Here is a 15,384-nt window from a genome sequence, read left to right as displayed (position 1 = left end):
GATGAGACTTCGAATACTGAGCTGGCAACAACAGCTGAAGGCGAGGCTGATGGCACGCAGTCCGCTTCCACCAGTTCAGTGGGTGAGGCAGCAGCCACAGCCCCACTCAGCGATGTGGATGTGCAAGCGGAGGAGTACGAGGACATAGACGGCACAATCCATGTCGAATGTCCCCACACCCCAAGCCCCCCGTCCACCCCCAACACACCACTCAGGGCACACTGTCCAGCCCCATGCAGGAACCAGCAGTTCAACTGCACAGTCCGCATCTCACAAGCACCCCAGAGGCCAGCCCTGCAATGGCCCACCCAGCCGCAGCACTCTCTACATCCACAGCCCCCACTGACATGGAGGCACGCCTGTTAAGGGTAGAGGCCCGCCAGGACTCCATGACCGAGCTGGTGCGCCAGTATGTGGCCGATGGCGATGAAACACGCTGTGAGATCCGGGAGGTGAATGCTGGAATCATTGCAGGCATCAATTCAAGTGCCATAATGATACGTGACAGTTTGGGTGCCGTCACACAGGTCCTAAACAGGATGCTTGAACACATGCAGCACCAACAACCTGAACCAGCATTGCAAAACCCATCCGCATCCACCCCATCATCCACATCTGCAAGCTCCATTCCCTCGAGCCCTGTGCGGATGACGTGGCACAGTGCAAGGCCATCAGAAATGCTGCCCCCAACACACAAAAAAGTCTGGAAATAGCCGGTCAAAACACATTGTGTGTGAGATGACAATGGGTGAGGGGGGGATGTGGTGTTGGTGGTGTTGAGGGGATTAAGGGGTGTTTATTGGGGGTATGGGTTGTTTGGGGGTATGGGTTGTTTGGGGGGCTATCGGGTGTTTGGGTTTTCTGGGGGAGGGAGGAGGGTGTGTGAGTGGTGGAGGGAGGAAGCACCATGTTGATATTTTTCTTAATACACCTGTTGTGTTCAAAATCATTTCATGCCTGGACATTGTTCATTTTGTGTGTGTTCATTCTATTCATGACAGTGCACAGTGCCCAACTCCCCACACACCCTGTGTCCATGTCCACAAGGTCCCAGTGCTCAGTGTAGTACTGACACATAACCATCAATGTTCCTGTGGTTCAGAAGTAATCCTCAATCAGTGATTGGCGTACAGCACAGCCATCTTGTGAATCACGTACTGCCAGGGGTGCTGCTTCTCCTCCATCATCATCATCCTCATCATCCTCACCCGGTGAACGCATGTCAATGTCAGGTGGCAGTGGATTCATTTCTCTGGATGCACATGTTGTGCAGCATGACATAGACCATGGTGATCTTTGCCACCTTCTCAGGGCAATAAAGGAGTGCTCCACCGGACCTGCTTAGGCAGCGGAAGCGTGCCTTCAACAGGCCAAAGGTCTGCTGAATCACAACACGGGTACGGGTATGAAACTGATTGTACTCCTGTTCGTGCCTGTTATGCGGGTTCCGTACAGGGGTAAGTAGCCACGGCTTCAAGGGATAGCCTCCATCACCTGCATGGGAGCACAAAGAGGTATGTGAGAGTCATTCTGAGCTGACACCTTTAGGATTAACAGCCAGGGCTGCAGTTATTTGGTGTTGACATGCACATGTTCCTGGATGTATGCACACAGGTTCATTTGATGCATTGTGTACTGCACAATGGTCTACTAGTGTGGATTGCGTTGTACAGATGATGCAGGGTGTTCACTTGCATGCTGATGCGGATGTACTGTGGATGTGGAACAATGTATTGCCACACATTATTGCAGTGTATGCTACTCTGTACCTAATCACACTAGCGGCATTGGCACAGTTGTAATCATGTTTAGTCATGCATCGCTTGACATACCCATGGTGGCCTGCTTATGCGTCTGGCATGTTGTCATTGATGTGTGGCAATTGTCTTATGTATGGCATTGATGTGTCATGTTCAGATTGGGATGTTCAGTACAACAGTGTTTAGCTCTGAGTGCATTGTCCACTCACCGCCCAATCCCACCCAGGTGGAGTATGCACCCCCCCAATCCCACCCAGGTGGAGTATGCATCACCCCCTAATCCCACCCAGGTGGAGTATGCATCCCCTCCCACCTCACAACCCCAATGCACTGCCATGGCCCAGTCAGGCAACTTACCAAGCAGCCAGGCATGTCGTCCAGCATGTTGCTCCATGTAGTGGGATAGCGTGGAGTTACGCAGCACCATGGCATCATGTGTAGATCCGGGCTATTGGGCGCAGCAATGTGTGATGATCTTGCTGGAGTCACATAACATCTGCACATTGATGGAGTGGTATTGCTTGAGATTGCGGTACACCACCTCATTGACATGAGGGGCCACCAATTCTACATGGGTGCAGTCGAGGGCACCAACGCAATTGGGCATGCCTGCCAGTGCATGGAAGCCTACTTTGGGATCAACGAGCTCCTGGCCTGTCCGTGGTAGGGAAATGTGTATGCTTGCATGCTTCAGGTGGGCATCAAGCACTTGGGTCAGCATGCGGGACAATAGTGGTTGTGATGCCATGCAGGTGACCCCTGTGTGCTGGTAGGTGCCTGTGGCCAGGAAGTGGAGCACAGACACCACCTTTAGTAGAGGGGGGACGGCAGGCTGACGATGTCATCGTGTATCATGTCCACTATGGTGGTGATGGTGTCCCGGTCCAACCGGTACAGGGTGTGGATCTGCTCAGGGGTTAGGTTGAATGGACTGGGTCTGATGGCAGGGATTGCTGGCTGCCTTCGTGGTACCACTGGCTGCACTGGTCGAACTTGCTGGGCCTATCTCACCCTCCTTCTCCTCCTGCGTCTCCTCTGTGCTGCCTGTTGTTGTAGTTGTTGTTGTTGTTGTTGCTGTTGTTGTAGCAGTACAGGCATGTCCTCCAGTCCCATGATTGCAACAGCTAGTGGGATCATTTTGGTGTTGGAAGGGGTGTGATGTGTGGGTGTACTCCTTTTGTATTGGGACAGGCTCCATTGACTCCACCTGTGGTGACTGTGTGCACCTGTGACAGTTGCCTGCACTGCAGGTTGCTATTTACGGGTGGTCTGCAATGCCTGTGTTGCCGCCGTCGTGCAGGCCCTAATTGCCGCCTTCGGGATGCCGGTAAGTGCATGCCTGTGTAACTTGTGATGTCCTCCTGTTAGCGGCATCCCGGTATTGGCACCGCGAAGGGGCGCGTGTACGCGCGCATGCCGGTAAGAAGGGGCACAGTATGGGCTGTGGCGGTATTGGCGGGTAGTCGGATCTTAATGGCCCGGACCCGTTAACGATGCCGGTATTGCCATTCCGCCTTCCTTTTTTCATTACCTCCATACTCATAATGAGGCCCGGTCTCTGTGTGCTTATAAAATGCAAAGTGAAAGTTTGCTCACTAGCAACCTCGAGTGAAAGTTTTCACAACAGAACTGCTGAAAATGAGACCTCTTTGTGCTGAAAATAAAATAGAATTCTTTATAAAGACAATGCATAGATTTCCGAATTACCTTTGATTTGGGGCTGAGAAACCAACTTTGGGCACTTTTGTCCCTAGTTGGATAATAGAGGCAATACATTGGCTCTCCTGTTGAAGGTTTGCAGTGGTATTCTGGGGAGCCCACCGAGAATCCACAGGGCAATTTGATATCATCAGCAGAGGAGTCAGGCAGGGGTGCGTGCTGGCTTTCCTGCTGTCTTCTTCATACATTAACGATATGGAAATAAAAATGAACGAGGTGACTGGAGATGGTCCAAAACATGGGAATCAAATCTGGCCATCTAAGCTCTTTGCAGATGACGTGATTTTAGTATCCAAAACCCATATGGGGTTAATCCAGTTACTTGATAGCCTCAAGTTAAGATGCAGAGAAATGGAATTGAATGTTAACATCTCCAAAACAAAATAACAATGACATTATTTGATAAAACCTCTTCCTAGATGCATTCGTAGCACCTATGCTATCGATAATGTCAACATCTAAAATGTTTACACTAATGCAAAAGTGCAAATGGGTTTCCCAGATACATACAATTGCTACGTCCTAAGCAAGAAGGCGCAATGGGGTGACTACTTTTTGAAACAATGTGAGGAGCGAACGATTTTGCATGCAATTGACATGTAAAAAATGCAGGCAATTACTGCTGTATACCATAGTAGCAAACTTTGGACCCATCACAATGTAACATCTTTAGAGAAGGAAGCAAATACAATTTTTAAAATACTCCTTTGGTTACCATATAATGCTCCCTCAGTCACCACAAAACACGAGTTTGGCTTCCATGGCATCACATACGTGAAAACATTGAAACCAGTCTTTTATTGGTTGAAATTGGGGAATGTTCCTGAGCTAAAACTATGTCTGAAAGCACTTTGTGAGGAGCTAGTACTGCAAGAAACGCAACAACTCCTGTGCTTTGCCTATACAAAGGGAACTCCAGACAGCGTGGGCTGAATAACCGACTGGAAAACCCCTGTAGATATGGAATGCATTATATATCTGTGGTAAAACAGGCATTTGAGGGGTGGTTGTAGGGAGATATGGGCCTCTCTTGAAAATAAAAGTCTGTCAAAAGAATACCTCATTTTAATACCTATCCCATGCAATCCACCTGTAATTAAGTGGTATTTAATAAATAGGAGTTATTTTAAATACCACTTGCTTTAAGCGTTAACACCATACCTGTAATGAGGCCCTTAGACATTTCGAGTGTTGAATTAGCAAAATATCGAGCCTTCATTTATGCATCTATAACTAAACATATCGAACATATCTGTTTAAGATTAATTAATATAACAAAATCAAAGAGCGGAAAGAGGCACAGGAAGCTATCAAGCAGGATAGGGGGCAATGTGAAAATAGAAGGAATGAATGGACAGCAGTAAAGGAAAGGTTAGGACACTCATTTAATATATATGCTAAATAGATAATAAACCAATTAAATTGAAGGGATTTGCAGATCGTAGATTGTAAGTGTTACCTCTCTTAGATTGCCACCCAGTACCACAGGTCTTCTAGTTCATCCTACACATAAAAAAAAAATCTATAAATTCTGTGCAAAACTCATCATACTCAGGCAATAAGCCCTGAGCTAGCGGGCCATTACCGCATAAGGTAATGCCCCTGTGGCCCATAGTTATAGCCCGAGCATAGCGAGGGCCTTAACGAAGGCCCCTGGGGCATTACATTATGCAGTAATGGCCCATTTTTCTGCTGCGAGATGTGTTGCGTTTGACAGCCAAAAAAAAGTAAACAAATGCCTGATGCGCACTCAAAAACGTAGTCCGTTTTCTCTTTCCATGGCGGCCATAGTAAACAAAGAAAATGGCCACCATGGAAAGGGAGAAGAGACTATACATAGTCCCTTCTCCCTTTCCATAGTGGCATGAAAAAAAAACAACGAGCAAACACCGGCGCGAGGGACGCTCAACAGCATGTGCAGGCTTATCATCTGGTAAGACTCGCAACTGCACCGATCGGTGCATTTGTTACACTAACAATAACCTGCACTGGGTACAAATTGCATAGAATGCAGCCTTAATGATGCCTTCTTCAGATCAAGTCACTCAACCACGTTTCACAGTTAGGTCATCTTAGAGAGTATCTGTTGATTAGTGTACATAATGACTCTATAGACCCACAATTTTGTTGGTGCTGAAGTTTACTGAGTTTAGTAGTATCTCCTCAAATAAAGACTTTTCACTTCATCCTCAAGCATCAAGAGTAAGTTATTCCTTTCCCCCACCTCTTCTAAGAAGGACATTGCCTTGATACAAGACCATTTCATATGGCTTAAAGTCCCTTGTTTCTATCTTGCAGTCCCATCAGATACTCAGATACAGAGGTTTATTTCATCAATACTTTTCGAACATTGCCACATTAGCTCTTGTTGCATACCTTTACATGTAACCCTGAAGAGTGATGTCAAGCACTAGATGTGTTCATTTCAGTGGTCCTAGGTTCCTCTACTTACCTGTCCATAGAGGATACAGGTGTGCCCTTAATCCAGCATATTCCCTGTTTAGTTTTTCCTTCTGGGCAAATGTATTGAGGTCATTATTTGTCTGGGAGGCATCAGGTTTCACAACTTACCCGCAGTAATACTATTCCCTGTTTTCCCTATTCCCTGTTTTTGTTGGTGCTGAAGTTTACTGAGTTTAGTAGTATCTCCTCAAATAAAGACTTTTCACTTCATCCTCAAGCATCAAGAGTAAGTTATTCCTTTCCCCCACCTCTTCTAAGAAGGACATTGCCTTGATGCAAGACCATTTCATATGGCTTAAAGTCCCTTGTTTCTATCTTGCAGTCCCATCAGATACTCAGATACAGAGGTTTATTTCATCAATACTTTTCGAACATTGCCACATTAGCTCTTGTTGCATACCTTTACATGTAACCCTGAAGAGTGATGTCAAGCACTAGATGTGTTCATTTCAGGGTCCTAGGTTCCTCTACTTACCTGTCCATAGAGGATACAAGTGTGCCCTTAATCCAGCATATTCCCTGTTTAGTTTTTCATTCTGGGCAAATGTATTGAGGTCATTATTTGTCTGGGAGGCATCAGGTTTCACAACTTACCCGCAGTAATACTATTCCCTGTTTGATGAGTGCAGACGGGAACTACTGCTAGAGAGTCCTCGTCTTTGCCTGGAGCCAATGTGGTGCCCATTCTTGTAAGCTAGACATGCAGCAACATCTCATGCGAGCAACAAGTCCCAAAATATTACCTTTGAAGTCAATTCTAATGTAAATACACAAGGCCCCTTCAGGCTGTGCATAGGGTCTTTCTCCAAGTATCCCCATAAAGAAGCCTAATGTTCTCCATCACTCCCTGTTTTGCTGCCAGGCATATAGCATCCATTTTATGCGAGAGAATTTTTCTGGGAAATTAAAGTCACCATAATTGACTGTAAGGCCAGCTTACTTCTTGAATGGTTTGTTCTCTTACGCCTGTCCCAGTCGAACCTAGCAATACATCTGTCCGGTTCCCTGCGGAATGCGAATGGGTAATACCCTAAGTATTAATGCTACATGTGGTAAAATAATAATTGTAATATATTGAATCTTATTCCATATGCTGAACTTCAGGAAGCCCTATGGGAAAATCCGGACTAAATATTACATTTTTTCTGAAACCCATCTGATGTTGCAGTTCGAGTGGTGAGATTTAAAACAAACTTTTGTGGGTAGTATGCATTATCATATAAGGTCCACGATAGAAAAAAATGCATTAGAAAAAAATGCATTCAGCATGTGTCCGAGGAGGCTGCCAATCAGACCTCTCCTCTGATCATGGCTTCATTGAACTCTATTCACAGTTATTCTTGAGAGTGGTAACCTACGCATAATAGACTGCTTCTTCCACTAAAAGTCGCTGAAAGCCCTTTAATGAAAGACGCAATCTATCACATTACAATCAGCAAATTTAAAGTTAGCTCATACAATATAGAACACATTTTAGGCTGATTCTACATACAACCAACTTGGTTTCTTTCCATGTCAACAGCATGCAGAAATAGCATTGAATGTGTCAATCAGTAACATGTAGTAGAAAAAGATTCATTTTCTTTTGAGAACCAGGCAAGGTTTATGTACCACACGAGCTGAAGTTTGGAGGATGTTGTGACAAACTCGAAGAAAAGGACATAGAACAATATATATTTTTAAAATGTCACTTGTAATATTAAGACCACAAGTTGTCATGTGTCCTGGGACACCATTGTTCTTCTATGCCTTGTCTGTTTTGCCTGCCCTCTGTGAGGTACTACTTCCGCTGGTTTGCTCTGTGTACGGCTGTTTATAGACCTCTAAAACTACTGAAGGATTGAGGCCACATAAGGAGCAGGTAGGTGGGGCCCATGATAGTGCCTCCTCCCTGCAGGTGTGGGCTCAGCAATAGGAGAAGATACCAATACACCGTGCCTGCAGAGTCTGGCGATAGAGCCGGGCTAACCAGTGTTCATTGGAAACCGTGCTTCAGACCAGCCGCCTGATTTTCCCTGAAGTGTGGGTGCTCGTTTCAGATTATATAAGAACCCATTGAGTCGCCCACCATCTAATGTAAATCTACAGTTTGCTTCTAAGACTGAGCATTGCTCCTTAAAAATGCTTTGTAGGCACCAGTGTTTCTATGGCTGATGGACCCACAATAATGAATGAATAGATGTATGGCTAGAGAAACAGAAGCCCCATTTCAAGTTTTCAGCTGTTAAGTATCCATGACGTCATGTAGCACTTCTCCCTCCCCAATGTGAGACCAGAAACACAAGTATATGTCTTAGCCTGGCACGCATCCCTCTGTGTAACCTGATTATTGTTTGCTGTTATCACCAGGCGCATTTTATAGCGTGACGCATTTACATTCTTCAGTGCCACTGACATATTCCCTTTTGGCCAGAAGCCGGTCGTAGAGACGTTTTTCGGATATGATGAAGAAGCTTCGCTCGATTCGGATGGCTCGTCCATTTCCTGTCAAACTGACCGGACGCCCTGCACGCCGGATGAGGACGTGGAAGAGGTACACCTGCATTTGCTCACTAGTACATTCGAATTTGGCACAGCATGTTATGCCGTTATTTGTTTGTTTTTAAACTTCACTTTAAAAGACTGACGCGGCCACACAAAGAAAAGCCCTATAGGTACTCGTATCCCAAGAATGAGTTTGATTGCCAGGGAATTACACGGCAGCTTTTGCAGTGAAGTATTAATTGCGATACAAACTCCGACTGTGTGGCTTTCTTTTCTGATGTTGAACCCGTGCTCATTCAATGCAAATGGTGAATAACAGCCCAGCTCAGGAACAGATTTCATGAATGACGTCTATTTGGTGCTAAATTATATTCACATCTTGAAGGAAGTATTTTCAGCTCGTCTTCATAAGACTTCACATATGGTTTGTAACGTGATACACAAACTACCGAAAATTCCAATCTTTTCTACTTGTGAATTTAATTTCTTTGAAGCTGTGAACGCCTGAGAGCAAAAGATGCCCTCAAGTCAGACATATTAAGTACAATTTCAAAGATTCCCAAACGTTGTGAAATATTAAAAAACATCATGTTCTTAATGCTACAATAGTCTCAATGTTGTCTTATATTTATGACACAAGTGCGGCGATCCGGAAATAAAGGTGCCGGTCGCATCGTACCGGCAGCCTTTCCGGACCACCACACTACAACTCTGCGGGCAGGGGCTGTTATGCCCAACAGGTCTGACCTGCCGGGCGTAAAAGCACCCGCCCACAGAGTTTTCACAGAAGCACCGGCACGATTAGCAACCGTGACGGTGCTTCCGTGTTCCCATTCCCATGCAGTCCTATGGGACTCTGTGGGAATGGGGACATACAGTTTCCGCCACCTGATATGCTGGGCTGCCGGTGCCTATAATGTCCCGGTAGCACCAGGATCAAGGTCGGTGGAAACGGTGTTACGAGTCCGGCGGCAACCCGCCAGACTTGTAATGAGGCCCATTATCTCTTATCACCCGTTTAGTCTTAGTCAGTTACAATAATGGAAGGAGCACATGAATGTATATCCATAGATACATACATCCAAATGTATACAAAAGGGATAGGATGTCTGTGACAAATCTGTGAAAAAGAACATGATTAGGATTCACACTCTCACCACTATATGGCAGTAACCAACTCATGCATTCATCACGCACGTGTTCACAGAGTGGCAAGAGTTACTACATTCTTGAGCATTACCCAGAATTCAGCAGAGAGATGACGCAGCCCAAAGTCCAAAAGGGCAATACATTGGAGAAGGGCATCAGCCCAAGCGCACATGACCCCTCTCAAGGAATATAAGGCTGCAACATTATTGCCATCACCTTGTGACATGAAGATGATGTCTAAAAGTGTTTTCGTTCCCATGAAGGCCCATCCCTGCACTCATCTGTAACACTTAATGCTCGCCCTCTTTGTTAGCCAAGCAGAGAAGAGGAAGGAATCTTGGCAGTGCCCATGAGCTCAAAGGCAGCATTGTGTGTGTTTGTTCTCCTTGTCCTGTCAGCTCTTTCACCCTTGTCATTCTTCCATCACTCCAACTCCCCTCCTCTCAAGAGAGCTGTCATTATTGCAAGGTAGGTGCAACCACTAATGGAGTTGAAAAGAGGAGAAGCTGACTTCATTTGACAGAGATAGCCATTTCAGAATGCTTGAGATGCAGTTATTATCAGTAGTTATTGGTTGAATTCTAAGAATTATAATTGGCTGAGATGCAGTCAGTAATGGACAGCGAATGCTAATTTAAAACTTCTGGCTTCTAAGTGTTGTTAGAATCAGTGCTAAAATGACCCCATATAATAATATTCAGTGTATTGACCTTGAAAGATTAAAGAGTTGAATCTTCCATGCCAGGATTTGAACCTGTATTTTGCAGGGTAAATACAGATGTCTGGTGTGTGCACTCAACATACTGATATATCTTGCTGGCCTGCACATTGTACAGATGCTTAATAATAATAATTTGCATTTATATAGCGCTGGAAACACGCAGGCATCTGAGCACTGCTTATTATTACCCACTGTGTGTGGTGCTCATTTAACGACCTCGGAAGGATGAAAGGCTGAGTTTGGCCCTGCCGGGATTCAAACCTGCATTGGCAGGCTCTGCATGATGTCAAAGCAAGCGCTCTAATCGCTGTGCTGCGGTCAGATAACAGTGTTGTGTAACCAGCACCCTTATTTCCAGACCGCCACACTTGCAATGAGGCCCAAAGTGTCATTAATATTATGAATCGTGTTCTTGGGCGACCTTACCAATTGATACTATTGCTTTCATTGTAAGTAAATACATTCTGAAGATGTTCATACATAGCTCATTTGCATTAATTTCTAGATTATACACAGACAGTTGACATCTGCCAGCTGTTGTTGGACAGTGTTATCTGTAGTCCCCACGTGTCATGTTCTATAAGTCATTACAGTATCATCCGATCGCAATTCTGGGATATTTGCCTTGACACTTTGCCTCCACTGTTTTGAATTTGGCTACTGAATCAACCCTCCTCAGTAACACGTTATACTCTTCATTGGGAGTGGCTACTAGTTTTTACAGACCTCCTTTGGTGGGACTAAGCTGCAGTAGACCATCCCTTTAGTGATGGTATGCTAGTTTCTATACCTATTGCTTTCTGGTGCAGGGTGATTGTTTTGTAAAATAGTATATGTTACTGTTTGAAATGACAGAAACCAAATTAACCCCCTCCCAAATTTCTATTTTTTTGCAATTTTTCCAAATTGATTTACAATTCTGGAAGAGACAAACGTGACGTCACAGTCATTGTAGCTTAGGATCTAGGATGCAGGTATAGAAAGAAATAAGTGAAGACTCAAACACACCAATGCATTTCTTGCAGGCTGCTCAGCTGCACTACAACCAACAACAAATCCCGACAGTGTATTTAAACTGACCTCATTGACACTATGAATTTGATACATAAACATATAGATACTTCATCAAAACAAGTGCAAAACACATCAAAATTGACGTTCTGCCATGTTTTGCCTAGTCTTGAAAGCATGTTCAAAGGTTCAAAGACATCTACAGAATACATTTGATTACCAACACAATTTCCTAAAAGATAATTAGGAAAGCATTTCCTGGAATCATTAACCCAGATGAGCTGAAAACAGTGACTTATTTGGCTGTCAATGCTATTGTCGTTAGGTTTCTGTTTTTTTATGGAACTATTCTTGGTTTTGGGAAGGTATAACGTTTGACTTAGGTTTTGATACAGTCTAACTCAGTAAAATGTATTTGAATTGAAACATTACAGGGGATGGCCAAAGAGGAGACTGAGTTGAGATTTCGTCAGTTGACAATGGAATATCAAGCTCTTCAGCGTGCATACGCTCTGCTCCAAGAGCAAGTCGGTGGAACCCTGGATGCTGAGCGAGAAGTTAAGGTCTACATTTCTTATATTTCCTTAAATAGCAGTGTTGATATGTTTAAGCCTAGCATGTTGTGCAAAACTGTTTTAAAATGGGCAGGAAGTGCATCTTGCTTTAAGTAACAACATTTGATTCATTTAGTTTTTAAACATGAAACTCATACATTTTTGACAAAGCAGAAATTGGTTTCTCGTGCCTTTAATATTAGTGGTCAGATCACTCTTCTGTCTCAAATAAATAATATCAGGGCCACTGACCCGTTTTGCAAAATGTCAGGTGGCAGTTAGCAGGGAGATAGAAGATAGACACTTAATGCCCTTTACCAGACATAAACCCTGAACCAGCAACTTTCCCCGGAGACACTTTCACTACCCTTTGCTCTTCCTTCAGTACCTTGGATAAACTAATAATGATTAAAGAGTTAGGAACACAATGAGAGGAATCTGGATAAAGATTCTGTAAAAATAACCACAACAAAAAGCTCCAAATGTCATCGACATAGAATACATGCATCCGTTGGAAGCCATTGAACTTGCACAAAGACAAATTGGCAAGAATACACCTGATGTTAGTACACTCCTGAGGCACTCCAAGTATATGGAGACTTAAAACGCCTCATTACTACACCCATAGATATGTACCCTGTGGTACAATCACCCAATACTAGGGCGAGCCCTGTATTAATTAGTCTCTCTGTTGTGGAAAATATTAGCACTAACCCTATAGAGATTATACCGATAGTAGAGAAACTTGCAGTGGAGATCAACAGTATGCTCTCTATGCAATGCTCTTTGAATATTGCTCTGCTTACTATGCAATCTCTTGTTAAACATGGCACAGAAATAGTCGATCTTATTGTGAACCAAAATCTTGACATCATCTGCCTTACATAAACTTGGCTTTCCGATACTACCAATTATGCTGTTTCATTGGCTGTACCTTCATGTTTTAGATCTTCTAGGACTGACTGCCAACATGGGAGGGCAGGGGATACCGCCATTATCCTCAAAGATACCTTTAACACATTTAGTCAAACATCAGTTTACCCGATATTGTGGCTTGCCCCTTGTCTGATCACTTCATGATCTCCTTTTGGCTTGTACCTCCTGATAAGACAGCCAAAATTAATACCACTCAGAGAATTTCTACTGAAGTTAGAAATATTTATAATACCTCCTCTGAAACCTTCAGTAATAACATTCACTCTTTGATTGATCTTTGTATTTACTCGGATAAGGTTTGTTCCCTCACCAATACATTTCTGGACATCATGACTTGAGTTATTGATGCCTTAGTTCCAGTTTTGACAAAATGGAGTAAACCTGAAACTGTAAGTAAAGCTTTGTTTACTGATACTATCCTTGAACTGAGAAAAACAAACCGCCTTGTTGTCCGGGTGATGTATGTCCAGGCTGCAGTATAAAAGACGCCATTCCTTGTCTGGCTCCCTTCATCACTAAGATTGTTAATCTTTCCTTCTTGTCATCAGTGGTGAAATCCTGTCTCAAAAATGTGTGGATCACCCCAATCTGAATAAAAAGAAACATTAGATCTGAGTATTGAGAATAATTTTTGCCCCATTACCAAAGTAGCTTTCTTGTTGAAGATCTTAGAGAAGGCACCATATTTGCAGTTTCAGAACTATGTTGAGTAATCTAACATCCTGGGACCATGCAGTCAGGATTTTGTACCAAACATGGTACTGAAACTGCCATGTTGGCCCTCAGATCTAATCTAACCCATATTGTGGATTCGGGACGGATAGCCCTACTTATGCTGCTTGATCTCTCAGTGGCTTTTGATCTTGTTGATCACAGACTGTTCGGAACCTGCTCTCTCTTGGATGGCTTCCCTCTTTGGACCTAGTTTAGCAAAAGTGTCTGTGGGAGAATTTAAGTCCCCACCAGAGACACTTCTTTGTGGAGTTCCACAGGTAGCTAGCCTCTCGCCTACCCTTTCAAATGTTTACACCTGCTCTCTCTTCGACCTCCTGGATGATCATGGCTTCACCATGCAGCAGGCCCAGCACTCTCCCTAGCCCTCCCAAATGGCTAGACCATCATTAGGGCCGATAGAAATTCAGGGGTCGCCTTCATCACCAAAACTCACCTGGCCCTCAGAGCAATACCCCCTACCAGTTTCCCCTCTGCAGAGCTCCTCTCATTGAAACTTGCACTCTCAGCCACTCAAACGATTCACATTCACCTCTACTGGCCCCCAGGACCTGCTTATTCCTTTGAGGAAGATATCACAAATCTCCTCTCCACCAATACCAAAATCGGATCCCAAACCATCCTCCTAGGAGACCTCAACCTTGGCCTTCAGGACCCCAACGACCGGCATGCCCTAGCTTTGGATAACGCCATCACAAATCATAGCTTCAAACACAGAATAACAACACCAACACATTCTAAAGGGCGAACGTTGGACTGGGTGTCAGAGCTCAACTGTTCCATTACCATTCTCCAAAATAACCCAGTAGCCTGGTTGGATCATCACCTCATCCTATTCTCCATTCCAGGATCCACCCCTTCCAAAGCCACACCCCACCCTATCGAGAAACTGTCGTAGCATTACCATTGAAAACCTCCAGCCTCTCATCAACAACATCCTAGACGAGTCCAAGTTCATCAACCTTGACACAATCAAACTGGTAGAACTTTATAACAACACACTTAAATCAGCCCTGGATATTGCAGCCCCACTCAAACTAAGAAAAGCAAAACCCATCGCACACCTCAATAAATGGTACATCCCAGAACTAAAAATCCTCAGAAACACCAAAAGATCAGCGGAATCCACTTGGCGGCATTCTCCCACCAACGCCAACAAAAGTGCATTCACGTCAGCCTCTACCATCTATAAAGCAGCTAGCCTATCTGCAAAAAAAGAAGCCTATAACTTCAGAATCCACAATGCCAAATCAAATACCAAGGAGCTTTTCAGCATCCTAAAAGAGCTTGAAGCCCCAGCACCTCCCTCTCAGGACTGCATTAAAGATGCAGAATGATGCACTAAAATCCAGCTAGCCCTTGCTGACAAAATCACCCTCCTACAAAACAAGATTAAAGCCATAAAGGCGAGCCTCCAAAAAGGATCCCACTCTGCACCGGATTCATCAAAATGTACTCCAGCCTGCACTCCCTTCTCTTTCTCCCATGTAACTCCTAAGGAAGTAGAAGACATCATAAAAAGCCTTAAACCCTCTCACTGCCAGGGGGACTTCTGCCCAGATTCCATCATCAAGATTGGAGCAAAAAACCTGGCCCCATTTATCACCACCCTGATAAATGCGTCCTTCTCATCTAACCAGGTACCAAACAATCTCAAGCAAGCATGGGTTATGCCCCTTTTAAAAAAATCCAACCTTAATCCTAATATCCCTACCAACTTCAGGCCCATCACGACTGTCCCTTTCCTTCTGAAAATCCTGGATCGGGTGGCCTACTTGCAAATTCAGAAGCACCTAGAAGATAACGAACGTCTAGGCCTTAGACAATCAGGCTTCAGGCCCAGACACGGTACTGA

General features: G+C 44.3%; 1 protein-coding gene across 15 annotated transcripts in view; it reads left to right on the top strand.

Moving 5' to 3' along the window:
• Nucleotides 1–15,384, top strand: part of JAKMIP3 (Janus kinase and microtubule interacting protein 3) — a 2,072,678-nt gene that overhangs the window by 1,432,562 nt on the left and 624,732 nt on the right. For 12 of the 15 annotated variants that reach the window (XM_069611426.1, XM_069611425.1, XM_069611424.1 and 9 more), the window contains 2 exons: nt 8,356–8,475; nt 11,742–11,870. In XM_069611426.1, the coding sequence (XP_069467527.1) occupies nt 8,356–8,475; nt 11,742–11,870 (249 nt within the window). The remainder of the gene's footprint in view (nt 1–8,355; nt 8,476–11,741; nt 11,871–15,384) is intronic. The other 3 variants (XM_069611431.1, XM_069611428.1, XM_069611434.1) reach the window with 1 other exon arrangement.

This window comes from Ambystoma mexicanum, chromosome 8 (genome assembly GCF_040938575.1).
Source record: "Ambystoma mexicanum isolate Mex_15411 chromosome 8, UKY_AmexF1_1, whole genome shotgun sequence".
Lineage (NCBI taxonomy): Eukaryota > Metazoa > Chordata > Amphibia > Caudata > Ambystomatidae > Ambystoma > Ambystoma mexicanum.
This window is presented reverse-complemented; position numbering and strand designations above follow the sequence as displayed.